This window comes from Physeter macrocephalus, chromosome 2 (assembly GCF_002837175.3).
Source record: "Physeter macrocephalus isolate SW-GA chromosome 2, ASM283717v5, whole genome shotgun sequence".
NCBI classification, from domain to species: domain Eukaryota; kingdom Metazoa; phylum Chordata; class Mammalia; order Artiodactyla; family Physeteridae; genus Physeter; species Physeter macrocephalus.
Genome location: NC_041215.1, coordinates 20,277,360 through 20,290,962, shown reverse-complemented (window position 1 = coordinate 20,290,962; position 13,603 = coordinate 20,277,360). Strand labels below are relative to the sequence as shown.

Below are 13,603 nucleotides of genomic sequence, written 5' to 3'. Positions count from 1 at the left end.
CCCGCCCCAGCCCCCACCTTGTCGTAGGCACCCCTCTTGAGGATCTTCTCGGGCTTGCTGCAGGGCTCCGGGCTCCGGCGGCCTGACGTCTGCAGGGTGACCCCAGGTCTGCGTGAGCGCTGGCCCACACCCCCTTCCCCAGCCCCTAGGGCCACCGCCCTCCCAGGCCCCAGGCCTGCTTGTCCTCCCTCCTCTGGCCCTGGACCCAACTCTAAGGGCAGCCCCTCCTGGGGAGCAGACGCTCTCTGGGGCCTGGGGGTGAAATGACCTTCCTCTGCGCCCACCACCCCGAGCCTCGGACGCTCGGAGAACCCCAGGCCCAACCCTCAGCCGGCCTCTAGGACGTTACCTTGCTGTTGGGTGGGGGTGGCTTCTTGGGTGGAGGGGGCTCCCGGCTGGGTAGGCAGGAGTCGGCGCTGTTGTCACTCTCGCTGTCACTGAAGCTCAACCTGAACGCAGACACAACACCCTGTCAGGCCACCCTGTGCTCAGGGGAGGGGGCCCCACCCTGCAAACAGTGCTCTGGGGCTCTGGGACGGACTCGACCCCTCCCTGGGGCCAGGCCAGCGCCCAGCGCTCCCCCTACAGCTCAGGAGACCCCCTCAGCCAGCTCTAGGCGGCCACTGCCAGCTTAAGAGAAAAGGAAAGAAAGAATGCATCCGAGCTGCCTTCAAAGAGCAAAGAACCCAGAGATGAGCACGCTCGCTCTGAGAGGCTCTGGGATCCCGGCGGGGCTTGCTGCTCGCTGCAGGCTCAGAATGCCAGGTGCGGTGCGGCACCCTGCAGGAGAGTCACTGCCAGCGGCAGCCTGAGCCCAACGCCCCGGGAGGGAGGGAGGGAGGGAGGGACACAGGTGCCAGCATGGTGACATCAGACGCCCGCCCCTTGCAGGGCGGGGCCCAGACCCTGAGTCGGCTGAGCCCACTGCACAGTCCTGGGGCCAAGGCTGGCACTTGCGCTGGGCTGGAGGCTGAGAACGCACAGCCATCCCTGAGGTGGGCTCGCTCCCAAGGCCTGGGGGTGTCCAAAGGAGGGGCCTCGGCTTACCCCACTCTGGGGGAAGGCCACACGTCATCTTCCCTGGGCCAGTGCACCCGGGGAAGGGGGCAGGGACCCCTGGCCCGAGAGCAGAGGAACCAGCCCCCACCGCCCCATATGCCTGGGACCAAGGCTGGTCCTCGGGCTGCTGGGCACCGCCTCACCCCCCTTCTCGGGTGGTGATGGACTCCTCTCCCTGAGCGTCCTGCCCCTCCCTGCCAGGCAGCCACACCCTCCAGCAATGGGAGGATGGATGCCCCCCGAGGCCCCCAGGCCCACCTCCATGCCTAGGCAGGGCGCCGCCCGGTGGGCTCAGAGGCTCCCTTTGCCTCACCCCGGGGAGCCCCCGTCCTGGCCCACCTCCTGGAGGCCCCACGATTACGGCAGGGCCAGGCAGAGCTGCGCCGGTGTGCCCACGCCCACTCCGCCCCTCGGGCCCAGGCACCTGGAGTCCCTCCCTGCGTTCGTCTTGCCAGCGGCCTCCTCGCCTGACGAAGAGTCGTCCTCGTCAGATTCCTCCGACTGCAGGTCCTCCACCATGGAGCGCAGGGGTCCTGGTGAGGGCCGCGAGGGAGGGAGGGAGGGGGAGAGAAGGGGGGTTCAGGGCTCCACCTGCACCCCAGAGTCCCCTCCACCCCCCAGGGCCACATGGAGCTCCTTGACGCCACGACCCCCAGAACGCACCCAGGCAAACCCACCTCGGAGGTTCCTCTGGCCAGGTGGGGCCTGCCGCCCATCTCCAAGGACGGCCCCCGTGGCCACCCCCTCCTTAAGAGACCCCTGGCTCCCCCCACCCCTACCTTCCTGGCCCTGCTCACAGGCCTCTGGCCCCTGGCCCAAGACAGGACCGCAGGGCCCCTCCATTGCAAAGGGAAGGAGCAGCCCTCCTCTGCTCCGGGTGCTGGGATCAGAGCTCTGCCTGCAGGCAGGACGAACCAGCCCTGGCTGAGGAGGGCGAGGTGGCCCGAAGCGTGGGCCACAGAACACCAGCCCCCCAGCCCGCGCCCCTCCTCGGGCCTGCCCAGCCCCGTGGCAGGCCCCTCCACTGCTCCCGGCCCACCGTCCTCCCCTTTCTCCAGAGACACTCGGTTCCAGTCCCCTACAGACGGCATCTTGGTTTATATTCCTGTTACCAAGGCAACAGAGGGACACAAAGCCCTCAATTACCTTGGTCATGTGATCCTGCGCACGGCAGGTTTCCCCCTCCCTTTCCCGTAGATAAGAACCGTTGGAGAGTGTGGGCTTGGAGCACCCCATCCCCCAGCCCCCTCAGGACTGCGTGTCTTTATGTCACGCTCGCCTCCCCCAGCTCTCCCCCACCCTCCAAAAAGGATTGCAGGCCGTGGAGGAAATTCTCAATCCGATCCACCAGAAGAGGTGCTTCCAGCGCGAGGGTGGGCAGGGGTCGGCGGGCCATGGGGTCCTACCCGCTCTGGGGCAGGAAATGGGTCTGGTCCCGCCTCCCCACAAGTACCCCAGGCGGCCTGCAGGGAAAAGGCAGCACTGCAGGCTGCGGGGGCCTGGGCCGAGAGATGGCCAGGCGCGCGACAGGAGCGGAGCGCTTGGCTGGGTGGTTGAGGCAGAGGAAGGGACCCTGCGCTGGCCAAGTGAGCCTCCATCTGGGAGGAGCTGGAGAGGAGGCTTCTGGCAAGGGCAGGGCCCAAGTCACAACAGGGCCCTTCGCCGCAGACCCACAAAGCACAGCTCAAAGCCCTGTCGCACAGACGGGGCAAAGGTGAGGGCCCAGGCGACGGACAGCTGGCGGTCGGGTGACCTGTGCCGGTTTTGCTTTTAACACCGGCCCCCTGAGCATCCACATACCTATGGACACGGATCTCTGGGGCCCGGTCCAGGCAAACAGCGTATCCTGAAGTGAAACCCTGGGCAAGCTCAGCCCGGGCCCGAGCCTCCCTACCCTCGGGTTTTTCTGGCCGCGGCGGCAGCGTTCAGACTCAGGGTGTGCTGAAACTCGGGCACGAGCAAGCCCACGTCGGGAAATCCCTCGTGAACCCCTGGACTCCATACCAGACCCAGTGCCCCACTGGCCCCCGGGAAGGTCAGGCGGCTGCTCCCAGAGCAGTGAGCCTTTCCACCAGAAACCAGCCCCACGCGTCCCCACCCCGGCTCTCTCCTTTCCCAGTACGCACCTTGACTGTGGTTCTGAGACGGCTCAAAATCCGAATCCGAACTGGAGTCGGAGCTGGAGCTGGAGTTGGATGGGCTCGACTGGGCGGACTTCACCCCACGGCAGGGCAGGCGGGACAGCAGGGAGAGAGGACAACAGTCATCTTTCAGTCCAAAGAAAAGGAGCCCTCCGGTGGCGGGGACAGCCAGGCAGGACGCCCCAGATACGCACTCAAAAGGCCGCCAAGGTGCCAGGCCCCGGCACCCGAGACCCTGACCCCATCCCACCTCCTCCCCCAGCCCCAGGATGCCACCGGTGTGCATTCAAAAGGCAACCAATGACCTTTCTTTTCCCACTGAGGGACTTCAGATCTCCAGCCACGCCTGGTGCTCCCACCTGCCCAGGCAGGAGGACGGGCCGAGGCAAGCTCTCGCCGCAGGGGGATTGGGGGCGGGCAGGGGGCAGGCGGCTGTGGCTGCTCTCACTGGCGGGCCCTGCCCTCCTCCGGCGAGAGCACAGCTGGCTGGTGTGCGCTGCGGCGCTGCGACCAACAGCTGGAAGGTCTGAACAGGAAAGGTGGGTGCGTTCTCATCCTGCCCCTCATTTCCTCAGTCTGTCCCGACGCTGAGTAGCGACAGCAAGCTGTCTCCCTGTCACCGGGTGCCCCCGAGGTGATGATGAGTGTGTGGGCAAGAGACAAGCACTTGAGGACACGGTGGACTCACAGCCGGCCCCACTGCACCCAGAGCCGGTCACATCCCCCTTCTCCTCTTCCTTTAGCCCTGACTAGGCCACCAGGGGGCAGTAAAAGCCCAAACTAGGAGCCCAGGCCCTAGGATACCAGGGCGTAAGTAGCGTGGGGTGGCACCTCCCACTTGAGAGGCCTGCGTGGGGAAGGGGCTGAGCCAGCACTGGGTGGCGCCTGCTCCGGGCCCTCAGGAGAAACCAACGGGCTCCCGTACAGGTACGCACAGCAGAGTGATAAGCCCAGGGCCGGGGGCTGGGCCAGATTGGGCTCCAGTGGGCAGAGTCCATGGCTCAGAAAGCCTGCCAGCCCAGGGTGGCCAGACGCCGTCCAGCCTTCTGTCCTCGGGAACTGTCTGGGGGAGCTGAGCAGCCTGAGCACCTAGAAGGGGCCAGGAGACAGGCAGAGGCACCCAGCAGGGTCTCCTCGATCCTGGCACGTGCCGCAGGAGAGGAGACCCCAGGAGAGGAGTCCCTCCCTGCTGGCCCGTGGGCCGAGGTCAGCCCCAGCTCCCAGAAGGGGACCCGGGAAGGCTCAGGTCTCTCCTCAGCAGACTCAGAGAAGGATCCCACCGCCTGGGCACAGAATGCTTCCCAGCTGAAGAGTTGAGGGCTCCCTCCTCTGGGGTCCACCACCGCCCAGCCCGACCCGCGCTTCGGGCCCTCCCAGCACGCCCCTGCCAACGTCTCCGATTTGCTACCTTCACACGGGCCAGTGGTGTGCCCTGAGGAACCCTCCCCAGGAAACCAGCCTAGACTGCCGTCAACCACTGTCCACTGGGTGGGTACCACTCAGACCAGTGTGTGACCCTCCCCACCCCCCAAAACGGGCCTGGAGCCACACGGTCCCCCCTGCATGCACACCCATGAGTTCTTATTCTGGCTCGGAGGTCCTGGCTTCTGACCTTGGCTTTCTCACCAACTGGCCAAGGCAGCCCCTGGTTTTAAGCCTCAGTTTCCCCATCTGTAAAAGAGCTGCCCTGCTGGCCTCTGCTAAGCACACGGAGGTCGATGCCAATTGCGCTTCCGACCTCTGGGGCAGGGTATTCGGACAGAGCTCCGGGGCAGGGAAGACCTGGCTGGGAGGCCACCAGCAACGCAGCCTCGGGCCAACAGGCTCAGGAAGGTCCAGGGCAGGGCAGAGCTTTCCGGCAGTGACGCCCACACGGCCTCCAGCGTGGGACGGCCGGAGACAGGCAAGGGCAGCTGGGGAGGCCTGGGTCTGGAAGGCCGTCTCGCGCCCTTCACCATGGCCATCTGTGCCTCGCCAGGTCCCAGGGTCAGGACATGTGAGTCACTGTCCGGCAGCCCTAGAGATCCCCCAGGCATGCTGACGGCCCAGACTCGCCGTTCAGAAGTCTCTCAGCGCGCGGGACGCGCCTCTTCGGCCAGGAGAAAGCCCTGGGCTTCCTTGAGCAATTCCAGCCTCAGGGCTGCGGTGGCCAAGGCCACAGACACTGGACACCCAGCCAGCCCCCCGCCAGCCCCAAGCAGGCAGAGGTAGCTGCCCACAGTGGCATGGGTGCTCACAACAATCACAGCAGGACGTCAGGGTGGACACCCGGGGCCAGGGCGCCAACATTCAGCCGGGGAGGCAGGGCTCAGGGAGGCCTCCACTTCTTCCCTACACAGGTGCACCAGCCTTGGGCACAGGAAGGTGTCTCTGGAAGCACCTGAGGCGGACAGGAGGGAAGGGCACCAGCCCAGAGCTCTGGGTCTGAGCAGACAGAAGAGAAAGATGCTAGATGGGGCGCTATGAAGCACCCAAAGAACCTCCGGCAACCGAGAGGCGGCTGGGAGGGCCCTGGACTCCCAGGAGTCTCCAAGTAAGAGACGTTCCGGGGTCCTGCCATTCTCAGGTTCATTGGCAGACAGTCTCCTGGGCGCAAGAAGTGCTGGGTGTGTGACATCACCAGCCCTGTGTGTGTCCCTAATTGTGGGGATGCGCTGTTACCCATGAGCCAAACTGTCACCCCCAGCCACCTCCAACGAGGTGCCCCTGGAAGCCGCACACTCACGGCATCGGTGCTACTGACACAAACCACCTCCGGCTTCACCTCTGGGAACCACCTGCAAAGTCCCAGTGGCTCTCTGAGCAGCAATGCTGGAGACAAAGCTTCTGCCTTTGCGAGTGAGTAAGAGTCTGGGAACCATAAAAGGCAACTGGGGGCTTCCCTGGTGGCGCAGTGGTTAAGAATCCGCCTGCCAATGCAGGGGACATGGGTTTGAGCCCTGGTCCGGGAAGATCCCACACGCCGCGGAGCAGCTAAGCCCGTGCGCCACAGCTACTGAGCCTGCGCTCTAGAGCCTTCGAGCCACAGCTACTGAAGCCCACGTGCCTGGAGCCCGTGCTCTGCAACGAGAGAAGCCGCCGCAATGAGAAGCCCGCGCGCAGCAACGAAGACCCAACGCAGCCGTAAATAAATAATTAATTTTTTTAAAAAGGCCAGTGAGGGCTGGGGCTGGTGATACAGGTGAGGGGGTCAATCGCTCACTCATCCATCCGTCCATCCAACTATGCATCCATCATCCATCCATCCCTCCAAGTCCCTGTTTGCTGAGTACCAGAGGCCAAACAGCACGCAGAAATGACATGGCCCTCCAAGGCCCAGAGAGATCTGGCTACCCAGTCAACAATCTGGCTCCTAGCTCCTTTGTGACTCAAGCCGTCTCTGATGGCGACATTCAGAGCTGCATGGAAACGCTGCTGCAGGAAAAACCCAGAACCTCTGGCTCCCAGACCCAGAGAGTGGGACGAAAACACACAGGGACACCACACCACGAGTGGAGGGAGGGGGTGCCCTGACTGACCGAGCCTGCGGCAGCCGGGTAAGGACTCCATGGTGAGACACAGTCGCCCACCCTGACCCCGAAGTGGCCAGTGAGACCCCGGCCCACACAGGGGGCAGCCCGAGAAGAGCTGTGAACGCAGGTACCAGTATCACGCTCAACTGGGACCCTTCATCCCAAGCACCGTCCACACAGATCTCACGAGGCGGCTTCGTCACCCCCAATGTAAGGGGACCCTGAGGCCTGGCAACGCACGGAGGCTGCCCAAAGCTACATGGAGCAAGTGGGCGCCCAGCCTCCTTGTAACCTCTGGGCGGCTCAGAGCCCGCAGAGAGAGGATGAGGGTGGGGTGTGGGAAGGGGAGAAGGGCAGGGGAAGGAGCCACCTCACCTCGGTCTTGAAGGAGGCCTCGTCCTCCGAGTTGGACTCCTCCACCTCCGGGGGCTTTTTGATCTCCCTGGGCTCGTTCTCAGCCTTGACTTTCTCCCCTTTGGCACCGCCCTTGTCCTTGGCCGGCTTTTTGTCCGAGAAGGAGGAAGACGAGGTGCGGGGTGAGGTGCTCGGGGCGCTCCTGGACCCCTTGGAGCTGCTCTTCTTCTGCTTTTTGGCGCTGGGCTTGGGCGAGTCGGCGGTGGCCGGCCGCTTGCTGGAAGACTTGGGCGGGGGCGGCGGTGGGGGCCCGCCTTTGGGGGACATGCTCTCCAGTTTGGTCTCCTTCAGGGCCATCTTGGGCTCCTTGAATGCGGCCTTGGGCGGCGGGGCCTTCTCCTCCTTGGGCGGCCGGCCCTCGCCCAGCTTCCGCGCGGTGTCCTTGGCGCTCCTGGCCTGCTCGCGCTCCGGCTCCTTGGAGGCACCCCTGCTCTCTGAGTCCTTGCGCGGCCGCTCCCGGTGCTCCTTGGTCGTCTTGTGGGCCTTGCAGGCCTTGCCGCTCTCCCTGCTGGCGTCCTGCAATGCCGGGCAGGAGGGGGACACGGTCAAATGGCATCTCGGGGCCGCCCTGCTCCGCCTCCCACGACCCCTACAAAGTATAATCCACCTGATTCAGACTCAGCTAGAGAAAATCTTCCATAAAGCGAAAAAGTAAGGCAGCAGGTGAGAGTTTTAAATGGAGCTGTCCCTTTAAACTACTAGGAAGTGTCAGCAGGTCCCAGGCGGCTGCAGGCTAAGACTCCCCTGAGGGATTCAAGAAGAGTACACGGTGAGTCAGATACAGACAGGCAAGCCACACCGACCCACTCCCGCTCCAGCGCCTCGCAGCTTCCCGCAGGGCTGCTGCGGCGCGGGGGCTGGGGGCGCCAGCAGGCGGGGCCTCTCCTCTGTCCCCACCAGAGCCAGGTGCCTCCCCAGGTCGCCCCCACCCTGCCTGGAAGGCCCGGCTCCGGCTCGGGCCCGGCCTGGCCCCAACGCACGCCGGCACCGCAGCTCTTTGATCGCCCTTTAATCTCCACAGTCAGCGTTTACTGAGCGCCTGCCCGGTTCCCAGGCACTGCGCATGACCAACAGCTCCTAGACATCCCGGAACCCAAGCCACCTGGGCAGCTTTTCTAAACCATGTGCAATGCCTGAACCTCCGCCTGGGAAATTGAGGGTTGGGGGTGGAGCCTAGACGCTGGCGTTGATGAGCCAGGCCAGGGGGGCTCCCACTGGGGACGGAGGCAGTGAGCAGCCCTGCGCTGGGCTGCCGGGAAGGTGGACTCCAAGCCTGCACGCCTGCGCTCCCTGTGAGCAGGAGCAGGACCACCTACCTCACCGGGCGACGGTGCAGGGCGGGCAGGGCCGACAGCGGGTGCACAGCCACCCCGCCCCCAGGCAGCCAGCGCGCCCTCGGGTAGGAGCCCCGTCTGACACCTTGCGGGCCTGCTCCTCATCAACACCGTGTACACCACGTCATCACCTCGCCACACAGCCAGGGCTGCGGGGCAGCTGCCCGCCGCCGTCAGCTGCCAGGACTCTGCCCCCGACTCTGTGGGACAGGCGCACGGCTGGGCACCACCAGCAGCTAGACCACAGGGGCCCACCTGGGCGGGGCCCCCCAAAGCAGCCTCCCCCTACCAGCTCACCCCAAGTGCTGAGGGGACGGGCAAGCCAGGTGAACACCCAGCAGCTGGGCCTCTGCTTCCTGTGCTCACAGCCCCCAAGGGTCCAGCGACAGAAGCCTCGCAGCAAAGAGCCACAGGGAAAGACGGCACAGCCTAGAACCTCCTCTGACCTACTGGAGTCCCCGTCTTCTTGTGGATCCACTACCACACCAGCGCCAAAGGTTCAGGGCCAGCCCCACGTGGCCATGGGCTCCTGCCGCCTCCCTGGAGAGAAGTCGGCCCTGTGCCCTGGCCCCGGCCGTCACGTCACCACGGCAGCGGGAAGGGGTGCTCACACCACGAGCACCCCTTTAGAAGCCTGTGTAAAGGGGCACCCCTGGGGGGCTGGTGTGTGGAATGGGGCCAGTCTCTGGGGGCTCCACTCTCCAGCAAGCTGTTCCCCCAAGGAGGGAGGCAAGAAGCAGAGGCCTCCCACGCCATCCTGGCCTCTTCCTGCAGCATCCACGAGCCCGCCTGGGCTGCACAGTCCCAGCCCCGAGAGGTGGAGCCGAGCACCCCTGATGGGCACGACTGCCGACGGCCCCCTGCCCGGGTCGGCAGAGCCTCCCCGCTGTCCAGGGCCTGCCCAACTAGCAGGGGCCTTGGAGCGGCGGCTCTTCACCCGGAGCTCTGTACGGGCACCCAAGAGCACAGGCCCTCTGAAGTCACACACTAAGTCTGGAGCATAATGTAGACGTTCCCGGGGCAAAGCCCCACTGCAGTCATGTTCTCAAAGCTGTCGAGGACCCAAAATGATTAAGAACCAAGTGTTAGAGAAAGGCCCACCAGGCCGACCGGCTGACATCGGACAAGGAGAGGCAGGGCGCCCTGAAGCTATAGGTGCACGAGTCCAGGGGGCGGCGGGACCAAAGGGAACAGCCACCTGCACAGTGAGCCTTCAGGGGGTCCCGGTCCTCTCCTAGGAGGCTCCACTTCCTGCCCGCCAAGCCACCCTCCGGGGGGCTGTGGGCAGAAACAGAACCACAGGGACCAATCCACCTGGGGCTGCAACAGCCAGACTCTCCAGCGGCCCCCAGGCCCTACAAGGACCACCCCCCTCCCTCCTGGCCCTTCTGCCTGGAGCATGCGGTCCGGCCAGTCAGACTCTGCAGGTCCAGGCAGTGGAGAGTCCGCCTGGGGGAAAGAGCCAGTGCTTCCTCAGCTGGAAGCAGAGGCCGATGACTCAAAGAGGCAGGACTGTGACAATAGGCAGAGGGGGTCTGTCGGAGAGCCATCAGCAGAAACCTTCGCAGGGACCCCCTACGTCACAGCGCTCACTGGCTGCAGAAAGATGCTGGACCAGGAGGGGTGAAGACAGAGGACCCTGCCTGCAGGCCTCCCAAGCCTCACAGATACACCCACTGGCTTAGGGGGGGTTCCCAGGGGTCTCAAAAGACCTCAGCAAGAGATGCCACCAGCAACCCCAGCAGACGTGGCTCTGTCGGCCACTGGAGTGTCCTCACCACCTGGGAGGGCACTTCTTAGGTGACTTGCAAGCAACAGGCACAGAAGAGATGGCAGTTCCCGCTCTTCCTATTTTGCACCGACTTCCGAAAAAGTGGGTGGCTCAGAGAAGGTGCCAAGATCGCTAGCAAGAATTTTTCTTCAAGTCCCATGAGGTTCAGGGAAAGACCTAGGAGGCCGGTGAGGGGAAGACCCTGGAGCTGCACTCTGTACTTGAAGACTCTGGCCTCACGCATCCAGAGGGCTTAAGTCAGACAGATCTGAGGATTTCAGAGACCTAGCGGCCTTGTGGAAAGTGCCAGAAAGACCTTGCCTGGGCGATGTGGCCCTCCTCCAAGGTTGCTGATGAGCATAAGGCTGTAAGACGGCCCAGGAGCTCAACCTGTCCCGCCTCAACCAGGCTCCCGACACCCGACAGGGAGTGAAGCAAGAAAACTGCCAAGATGAGAAATGGATAAACTTGCAGGGTTGGTGGCGGACGACCAGCAGCTGCCCTGAGAGCCAGGCGGAGCTTGGTCTCGGGGACACAGCTGTGTAGGCGGCTGCAGCATGGGATGCATGCTCACAAGCTTCCAGGTCCACTACAGTACCAGCCCGAGGGCTCCGGAGGCCACTCCGGGACAGTTCAGAGAGAGAGGTGTCGGGAGGGCAGAGTGCCACCTGCCCGACTGGCCGAGAGAAGACGATGAAACATTTCTTCTTGGGGCGAAACAGCTGGCTCCGCCACATGGTTCCACCCAGCCCTTCCCCCAGGCGAGCTCTCTCTGTCCAGAGCTGCTGCCAAAGAAGGAAGCGGAGCCTGGAACAGCCGCGGGAGGGAGCGCCAGCCCCGACGGATGGGGCGTCCCAGTTACGCCCAGGAGGCAGCGGTGGACACGCTCTGTCCACGGCCCCCAGCCACGCCAGCCTCTCGGGGTTCTGTCCGAGTGGCCCTAGGCTCTCGGACTCGGTGGACGGGAGAACGGGGCAGGCTCTCTGGCCTCAAGAGGAACAGGGGAAGAGCCTGCGATCACTTGGCTGTCTGAGTGGTTCAGGAGGGCAAGCCTCCTGACGAAGGGGCAGAGCAGCCGGGCGGAGCGCAGAGATGTGCTCCGAGAGAGGATGCCAAGGGAGCGAGTCCGGGGACGGAAGGTCCAGCTCTGCGGAGGGGCGCCCTGAGCCCAGGCCCCGCCGCTGGGCCCCAGCGCTCCCACGTGACTGGGCCTTCCGCCTCACTAACCTTGGAGCCGTGGGACGGTTTGGTCTTCTTGGGGTCAGAGAAGGCAGAGAGTGGAATTGTGGGTAACATGGGGTAGTCGGGGCTGGGCCTGGACACCGTTTCTGCTCCTTCGGGCATTACCATCACCTAGTGATAAAGAAGAGACAGATGTTATCAACGAGCAAGGAGGCAGGATGGAAATTCGATCGGCAAGAGGAAGCCGGCCTGCGGAGCTTCCCTCCGGGAGGGGCCGAATGCCAAGCGCTGGAGCCAAGCGGGGCCGGGCAGAGAGGGAAGAGAAGCCGGGTCCCAGGATGGCTGGGCGCGGTGGGCCGGGCCGGCCGAGAAGACGCGGAGCCGTGGCCAAAGCTGCCCCGCACGCTGCGGTGCAGACAGACCAGAAGCGCGGTTGGCACAGTCGGGAAGCCGGCCGGACACCCAGAGCGGGCAGCTGCGGCGGAGGGGGCAACCTCTGCGGGATGTGTGTGCCCGATGCCCTCCTCCCCCGGGACGCGGGTGGGGAGGACAGACAGGGAGAGTGCGGCCGGGCCAGAGGAGAGCTGCGTGGGGTGGGCGCGGGGGAGGGCCCAGAGCAGGGAGGGTCCAGGGTCCTGCTAGGAGGTGGCCGGGGAAACACCTGCCCGGCTCCAGCCAGGCTCCCGAGGCCCCGGCTGAAGGGGGAGAAGGCGGCGGGCAAGTCCTCGAAATACTGACACCGCAAATTGACCCTAGTAGCAGTCAGCACTCAGAGGGAGCCTTCCAGACGCTGATGAGACAGAACAAAAGAATAACGCGCACACACACAAAAAAGAAGAAAGCATTTAGCTTGGTAGAACAGGCACCATAAATAACCCTGAGAACCTGGGATTCCCCCGAGGAACCAGCGTTTCATCTGGGGGGGCCGTGGGGACGCCGGGTTGAAAGGAGGGCGGTGGAGCCCCTCGCCCCCCAAGCCCCACAGCGGAGCCTGAGGCGGTGCTGCTCACGGGAGCCTGTCCGACCACCACGCTCTGAACCAGGCTCCCAGAAGCCGCCTGCCCCACCAGGCCCGGGGTCACGCTGTTGGCGACCCGCGCGCTCCAGGCCACAGGGAAGCAACGGAGAGCGCAGCCCAGGAGGACGGCGGGGCCACGGGACGCCTTAATGCGTCCACCCGCAGACCTCTTCCTTCTACTTTCGCTGCAACTTCTCTCCCTTCAAATGAAGGTCCCCGACCAACCCTACCCCAGGACAGCGCGTGGAGGCCTCCCGTGTCGCTGCCTCTCTGTGACAGCCCTCTGGGGCACATGGCTCCACGGGGACCCGTCTCATCCCTGGCCTCTGAAGGAGCCTCTACCTCTGCGCAGCTCAACTGCCGACGGGGCAAAGGATGAGACACAAGCTGAGTGAGGGGCCGGGCAACCGCCTGGCACAACGGGAAGCAGCTCAGGTCACCGCTGAGGGTGTCTGCGCCTCACGCGAGGAGCGACAGGGCTCAGGCAACCCCGGGGGAAGGGGCCGCACAGAAAGCAGTCCTCGCGGGCTCACCGACGGCCCGCTCCTCCCACGCTTCCAGCGCCGACATCGACGTCAACGCAGGCAGGCTCCGGGCCCATCCGCCACCGGATGGCAAAGGCGGCGCCACTGAGCCCCAGAGCCCCAGAATGGCAAACAGGGAACAGGACTCAGGGCTCGGAAGCCACTGTCCCATAAAGGTCTCGGGCAGCTCCTGGGACCAGAAAGCACTGCTCTGCCATCAGCGTGGGGCCTGAAGCCCGCAGCCCCAAAGGGCGAGAAAGTTCCTGACCAGCCAACCGGCTCTCCAGGCAGCCCCAAAGGGCCAGAACAGCAGGCAGCAGAGACCACAGGGCGGCAGCTCGCGGGCCTCCCTCCCTCCCTCCCTCCCAAACTGCCGAGTCTGATGTCCCCATCTCCCTCCCCCACCTCTGCGCACCTCCTCCTCCTCCACACCCTCCAGTTTTATGTGTTTAGATGACGCTCACTGAACCTTCATCTCCTCAGAGCAAAGAAAACATCTTTTTTTTTTTTAATTTCAAAACGTTTTAGTTTTAGTTTTTTTGGGGTTTTTTTTGTGGTACGTGGGCCTGTCACTGTTGTGGCCTCTCCCGTAGCGGAGCACAGGCTCCGGACGCGCAGGCTCAGCGGCCATGGCTCACGGGCCCAGCC

At 64.6% G+C, this 13,603-nt stretch overlaps 1 protein-coding gene across 3 annotated transcripts in view; it reads right to left on the bottom strand.

The window, feature by feature from the left end:
• The window catches only part of MLLT1 (MLLT1 super elongation complex subunit), a 63,308-nt gene that overhangs the window by 2,032 nt on the left and 47,673 nt on the right, over nucleotides 1–13,603 (bottom strand). For 2 of the 3 annotated variants that reach the window (XM_024134372.3, XM_055081212.1), the window contains exons 5-10: nucleotides 11,459–11,584; nucleotides 7,088–7,642; nucleotides 3,186–3,273; nucleotides 1,484–1,592; nucleotides 350–449; nucleotides 18–89 (exon numbers count right to left, since the gene is read on the bottom strand). In XM_024134372.3, the coding sequence (XP_023990140.1) occupies nucleotides 18–89; nucleotides 350–449; nucleotides 1,484–1,592; nucleotides 3,186–3,273; nucleotides 7,088–7,642; nucleotides 11,459–11,584 (1,050 nt within the window). The remainder of the gene's footprint in view (nucleotides 1–17; nucleotides 90–349; nucleotides 450–1,483; nucleotides 1,593–3,185; nucleotides 3,274–7,087; nucleotides 7,643–11,458; nucleotides 11,585–13,603) is intronic. The other variant, XM_024134373.3, reaches the window with a different exon arrangement.